The sequence below is a fragment of the Gymnoscopelus braueri genome, assembly GCF_963280865.1.
Source record: "Gymnoscopelus braueri genome assembly, chromosome: 10".
Classification (NCBI taxonomy): Eukaryota; Metazoa; Chordata; class Actinopteri; order Myctophiformes; family Myctophidae; genus Gymnoscopelus; species Gymnoscopelus braueri.
The window spans coordinates 48,741,179-48,748,678 of record NC_137611.1 but is presented as its reverse complement, the minus strand read 5'-3'; the positions used below and the strand labels follow the sequence as shown (position 1 = coordinate 48,748,678).

At 43.7% G+C, this 7,500-nt stretch overlaps 1 protein-coding gene across 1 annotated transcript in view; it reads right to left on the bottom strand.

The window, feature by feature from the left end:
* myo10 (myosin X) overlaps positions 1–7,500 on the bottom strand; it is a 166,282-nt gene that overhangs the window by 29,519 nt on the left and 129,263 nt on the right. The window contains exons 20-21 of the mRNA XM_080440639.1: positions 1,085–1,209; positions 274–388 (exon numbers count right to left, since the gene is read on the bottom strand). Coding sequence (XP_080296765.1) covers positions 274–388; positions 1,085–1,209 — 240 coding nt within the window. The remainder of the gene's footprint in view (positions 1–273; positions 389–1,084; positions 1,210–7,500) is intronic.

Sequence of the window (7,500 nt, the reverse complement as noted above, 5' to 3'; positions counted from 1 at the left end):
TTTCTTATATAGGGCTATGCACATGTGTCATGTGACACTGGCCAATCACAGTCCTGAATAGACTGTGATTGGCCAATCACGGTGCAGGGTTACACGGTACATTTTTTGGCCAATCACAGCGCAGGATTTGTTGTACGAATATGTACAAATATCCAAACCTCACTTATAGGGGCGGTTTCACCGCCCAAAATGACTGCTAGTGAAACCTTTTTTTCTAACTACAGTTTATAATAAATCGATATGAATATGAATTAAGTCGAAAGTATCTCTCACCTTGTTCTTTCCCAGCTGCCATTCTACACAGCTGCCGTCATAGAGGTGGAGCAACTGCAGGCACCGCCCCCTGGGGTCCTCCTGCATGGCCACGCCCCTCATTAACGCCTTGTACCTGAGGGAGAGGGAGGGGAGGAGTCAGAACATGTTCACATATGACTCACCTGGCGACCCCACAGAGAGACACCTCACATGATGTCACCATTAAAGCAGTTTGGAATGAAAGGATAAAACATCAATCAATATGAACCCATTCTATCCGGGAACGCATCTGTGTCATTTTAAGATTTCTTTGGGTATTCAAAAATAGCAGATATAAGCTCATAGCATGGCACTTGTAGATCTGCTATTTTTGAAAAATCTTGAACATTTTTGCAAATCTGTGAATATATATTTTTTAAAGCTAACATTTGTAACTCAAATCTTTGCTTCTGGAGGTCCCTGGAACAAAACATTTTACAAATGTTCGCTTTAAAAATTATATGTTCAAAGATTTAAACAAACTTTCACGATTAAAAACAAATTGCAGATCTACAAGCTCATAGCGCGGCACTCGGTGCCGCGCTATGAGCTTGTAGATCTGCAATTTGAATGGGTTCAAATCTCTTTTTCTCATGACACTGTTGGGCCATGCCACCTTGAGCCGTTTGTTGCTTTTGCATTGCTTTCTCTTACTTGACTTTATACCAGCCATTGCAGAGCAGCAATGTGCACAGTTTTGTGTACAGTTTTGGTTTTTGTTGATGTGTGGTGGTTTTTACCACACGTTCAAAACGTGACGCAACAACGCTTGCAAGCACAGTGGACCCACCTGGAGCAGAACTCCTGGAAGGGCCTGCGGACGGGGAACCCGGTCCTGCGGATCTTGACCGTCTCCAACATGCCCGAGTACCTCAGCTGGTTCAGAACCACGGCCTGGTCAAACTGCTCTGGCATCTGGCGGCACAGAATGGACACGCTATAACGTCAGGAGCATTAGCATTTTGTTGCCGTCGGCGGTGGTGGAAAAAGTACTCACATGTTTTACTTAAGTAAAAGTATCAATACTGCAATGCAGAAATACAAGTAAAAGTCCGGTAATCAAAATTGACTTGAGTAAAAGTACAAAAGTATTGGCAAAATATACTTTAGGTACCAAAGGTAAGAGTACTCAATACTCATTAAGCAGAATGTCCCATTTCACAAGTTATCATAGTTTATACAATAAAAAAAAATCTAAAATGTATACAAATCTTTTGAAAATAGAAGCTCTACAAGCTTGCGACGCGTGAGCTTGTAGATCGGCTATTATCAAAAAACGAAAGTTGAAGTTTAAATAGGGCTGAAGTGGTTAATGTATGTTTTGTAATAATAATCAAAATCTATAAAGTAACTATTAACTAAAGTTCACAACGCGTCACACTCCTGTGAGTTTGTAGATATTATTCATTTCCAGCAAAGAGGTTTGGTGGAGAGGGGAAAAAGAGCAAACCAAGTACAGAACCAAAGGTCAGGTTAACATGAATTAACATGAATCCAACATAATTGTACAGAAAATATTATGTGTAAACAAACAAACAAACAAACAAACAAACAAACAAACAAACACATTCATTTACTCAACACTGATGATAGTGCTGTCAGATAAGTCTATGAAATCGTGCAACACAATGTTATACAATATGCAGTGGTGCGGGGGGGGTCCCTGCTTCATCTCTATAAGGGTGTCCTTGGCCTGAAGAAAGAACATTGAAGACCCCTGATCTACATACAAAATAGCAACAATAGCAACATCAATGCATCACTGATGTGTGTGTGTGTGAGAGAGAGAGATATGGACACGCCCCCCTCTGACGTCTGTGGCCAAACCGCACAACACAGTCGTCCCTTTAAACGGGGACACGGACGTACGTCAGCACACACGCAACACACACACACACACACACACACACACACACACACACACACAAACACTGCCGTCTCTTTAAACTTGGACACAGACTTACGTACGCACACAACACACACACACACACACACACACACACACACACACACACACACACACACACACACACACACACACACACACACACACACACACACACACACACAAACACTGCCGTCTCTTTAAACTTGGACATAGACTTACGTACGCACACAACACACACGCTATGCCGTCCCTTTAAAACTTGGGCACGGAATATAATGCAATAAAATGTGTCGCTAATGGGGGGGCTGAAACCTTGTATGTCCAAAACCGTTCCTTATTTGACGCGTTGTGAGCTTGTGGGTCGGCTATTTTTCACTATTCTGTGCGACACTCTTGTATGATGAAACAGGGCATTCATTTACGAAAAAAACATAAAAAGTTGAAATATGGAGATGCAAGGTTTCTGCCTGACGACAACGATATGCAAGAGCACAACACACTCGACACACACACACACACACACACACACACACACACACACACACACACACACACACACACACACACACACACACACACACACACACACACACACACACACACACACACACACACACACACACACACACACGCACACCACATACCAGTCGTATAACATTCACTCATCCAGTGTTGTCCGTCTGTACTAATAGACCCGGGCTCTGTGTGTGACAGTGACAGAGTGACAGAGAGTCATTCAGCACGGCCACGGTCACCCCCGTCACCCCGGGGTGCAACCCCTGTCACCCTGGTGGGCGTACGTAGAGGGGGACGGCGGAAAACAGGGTGGCTTTTATGCGCGCTAAAAGTGTCCCTTTATTCACCACGGAATCGACCCCCCGATGGACATGCTGATAAGACTGTACGCACGCGCACGTTTGTATTAACTATACTTGTGAGGACGTATTTTTAGGGACGCCGATTTTGTGAATGCCGTTTTTTTGGGGGCATTTTAACCGTGTAAGCCTAAAGCCGAGAAATCGCAGATCTACTGATTGATTGATTGAATACTTTATTAGCTAAAAAAGCACAGGAAAGTACAGTTCAATACTAGGTCTGCTAAGAGGATTTGAAACTTTGTTTCTATCAGGGTCCTTTGTATTCAATACACAGTTAGAAAGACAAAAACTAAAATATGTAGAGTAAACAGTTCGAATTGCAGCCACCTGTAGGTAGGCCTACTCTTTTAGCGGTTTTGAAGGAGAGTAGGGTTTTACACTGCTTCACGATGGTTACACTGCTTCACACTGCTTCACGACTGTTGGTAGGGCGTTCCACATGTTTGTGGCGTAGCAGGAGAACAAATTATACCCCTTGGTTGAGCCAAATCTGGGTTGAATGTGATCAGCAGAGCTACCTCTGGTGTTGTGATTGTGGACGTTTTTGAGGTAGTTTGACAGGTACAGTACATGGGTGTCTTTGTGGTCTAGTGTATCTTGTGGCCCATTGCAAGTTGCTGTACTCTGTCCTCTACCATCAGCCATCCGACCCTAGCAAAGTGAGCAGGGGTTAAATGAGTTGTGGGTGTGAGGCCAAGAAGTAGCCTGACCAGTTTGTTTTGGGATGTCTGGAGCCTTGTTTTTAAGGCATTTGTGGTGCTATGGTACCATGAGGTGCATGCATAGTCAAAGTGACATTGGCTGAGTGCTCCTGCTAGAGTCCTCAATGTATTCCTACTGACCAGAGAGGAGATCCTGTACAAAAATGTTTTGATTACTTTAGTTGCCATTTTATCACAGGAAAGATTTGTTCTAATCCCCTAAACCTAACTACTAAATGCCTCTTAATCCTAATCCCAACCTGAATATTTTTTTTCTAATTGTAAACCTACTAGAAGTTCTGCCCGCTACGCGGGCAGAATTCTAGTGCCCCCCCCTAACCCCGCCAAAGAAAATGTCGTTTGGGGGTACAAAATCATGGGATAAAAAAAATAAAAAAAACCCAGAGGATCGCCCCTCCCCCCCCCCCCTTAGGGGTCCCTGGAGACCCTGGGGTCTCCAGGCCGTGACCTACAGACACGGCGAAGGAAAACTGTGAACACAGCCACGCATGCAAGATGTTGCACATGAACTCAGCAGCCGCACTGAGGCGCTCCAACACAAACACTCTGACATTAAGCTTCACACAACAAACATCAGCAGCAAACATTCACCACAATGACAAAGAAATTACGTCCGCGCAAAAATAAGCGAGGGCTCGCTTATTTTGTCTTTCCCTCCCTCCCTCTCTTCCTCTCTCTCTCTCTCCCTCTCTGTCTCTCTGTCTGTGTCTGTCCGTCAGCGAAAATTATCTCTCGGCTGACTATTCTCTCTCTCCCACCCTCCCTCTCTCTCCCTGTGTGTGTGCGTGTGTGTGTGTGCGTGTGTGTGTGTGTGTGTGTGTGTGTGTGTGTGTGTGGTGGGGGTGGGGTGGGGCGGGGCGGGGGGGACAGCCATGACGCAGCGGGACTTTTGAGATGGCTATTGGCAAAATAGGTAGGACTTATTCGGATACATGCGTGTGACTGTTCGACCCTGCCGGTTCTCTGAATTTTTATTTTTAAATAGGCTCTGTCATGATTAATTGACCACAGATATGAAGTGAAACAACTGAATTCTATCCAAACGATATGTTATAAGTGAATTCCTTGCCTCAAAGAAGAAGTTTGAGAGCGTTTAATAAGCGAAAATAAGAAGTGAAGGCACTCGCACAACCAACAATGGCTGCCGTTCGTCTTTTTTTAGGCTGCGAACTCGCCACCTGATTGGCCAACTTTTGCTGTCAATCACAGAACGATGAGCGACGTTGCCATGTCCAGGAGTTGTAAGCGTGAAGTGGGTGTAAATTGGTTAGAGAAAGTGCGTTTAATAATATATAACATGTATATGTAGAATATATTGAAAGGTCCATAGGCATAGGTATGTTATTTATGTAGATCCAGCGTGTCTGTCCCCATCTGTGGTGTTTTTGGCATGTATGTGTAGAATATATTGAAAGGTCCATAGGCATAGGTATGTTATTTATATAGATCCAGCGTGTCTGTCCCCATCTGTGGTGTTTTAGGCATGAAGCTGGTGGCTTGTTGCTGGACTTTTGTCTTCCGGAGGAAAATTCACGGACGGATTGCGTATTACTGTCGCGCAACCTGGCAACGTCTTTGAGGCTCCTAAAAGGTCTCACCTTCCGGTGTGTCGGTAATGTGTGGGGAATTTTGTGTTGGACGGATTTAATTATGGTGTGAGGGGGCAAATGTGTGTTGAGCAATGGAAAGTGGACGAATAACTGCGTGAATGAATTGCGCACGTTGTGACTGGTGTTGTAGTGACATGTGAGATGTTATTGTCGTTATTTCGGCGAAACAAATGATTAAAAATGAAGTGCCTTCAGTCGCACCACCGGAAGTGAGACGATCTCTCAATTGTAATAATAGATATCTAAACATCTTTTTTTCCCCTTTTTTTTAAACCATAAAACAACCATTTTTCTTGTGAGGACCAGGAAATTGTCCTCAAGTCTATTTATCAAATTCGACTATATTTGTGGGGACATTTGGTCCTCACAAGTGTAGTTATACAAGCGCACACACACACGCACACACGCACGCGCACACACACACACACACACACACACACACACACACACACACACACACACACACACACACACACACACACACACACACACACACACACACACACACACACACACACACACACACACACACACACACACACACTGCTGCAGAGACAAACTGAGTACAAGATGACTTGACTGAATGAAACCCTTTAATGAACAGAGACCGGATGGAGAGAGAGAGAGAGAGAGAGAGAGAGAGAGAGAGAGAGAGAGAGAGAGAGAGAGAGAGAGAGAGAGAGAGAGAGAGAGAGAGAGAGAGAGAGAGTCATTAACATAGCGGTTGTTTGCATAATGAGATGGACTCTCTGTGTCAGATAGCTGTGTCTCTCTCTCTCTCTCTCTCTCTCTCTCTCTCTCTCTCTCTCTCTCTCTCTCTCTCTCTCTCTCTCTCTCTCTCTCTCTCCATCCATATCTCTGTTTCTTTGTTCCTGTCATTCTGTCCACTATGACTTCACACCTCTGCGTGCGGTTCACACCGTTACCAGTACAATGCTTGAAACTCACACCAGAGGTGTAATGGGAATCTATAGCTGTACTGAGAGGCGTTCGTATGAACAGTGAGACCAGGAGACCACAGGGGGGGTAAATGTAAATGTAAATTCCTATAGAACGGAGGTGTTGTTTTTTCCTTTCTTCTCCTTTGTACACATAGTGTTTTGTATTTGTTGATGACATTATTGTGTTAATTTATTATGCTATGTTGATGAATTGAACACATAGGACCACAACGGAAACAAGTCCCCCAGCGCTTTTTTTTGTGTTATCCTTTCAGCCTTAACGTCTGACTGTACCTCGTGCTGTTTACATCTCTGACTGATAAAGCATTCAATCACTCAATCAATCAATCAAACAAACAATCAAACAAACAAACCACAGCATGTCAGGATTCAAATTAAAAAACAGCAAAAGTATCAGATCTACAAGCTCTTGCGGATCTAGTGCTTTTGATGCTTTTGTGTGAGGCTGCAGTATGATCAAGTAGGGCGTTGATTTCCCCCCCCCAAAAAACACACACAAAGTTTGAATATGCAGATGAGAGGTTGTAAACGATATATTCTCTCTGGGAGTCAAACCAAGAGTAGCTGGGCAAGTCTTCCTACACACCAACGTGTTTTAAGATGACTATATTGGGTGACATGTGAATCAGCTGTTTAGAAGGGGAGGGGGGGGTTGTGACAGTAAACAATAAACTAAACCTTAAATAATGACTGAACAGGTGATAAACTGAAAACGCAGGGTCCCACCATAGAGGTGACTATAAGCACGCAGGCAATTATTATTATTATTATTATAATAATAATAATATTGCCAATATTGTAAACGATTGTAAACGAAGCGTAAAGGCGGTTACACACCGGCGAATGTGCGAATATACGCAAAATTCGGACTCGTTCCGAATAATTAAAAAACGCTTTTTCGCTTCGCTTTTCCGTTTTTTCGCGCCATGTACGCTTGCATTGACTTTATAAGGTTTTAAAAAAAAAGCGTATTATTCGCACGAAATAATCGCCCCGGTGTGTAAGGACCTTTAGACCAGACATAATGTCATGGATTTTACAGTAAGCTAAACTGCTGTAGAAGAGATATGATCCTGTCTCCTACGTCTGTGTCTCTCTCTCTGTGTGTGTGTGTGTGTGTGTGTGTGTGTGTGTGTGTGTGTGTGT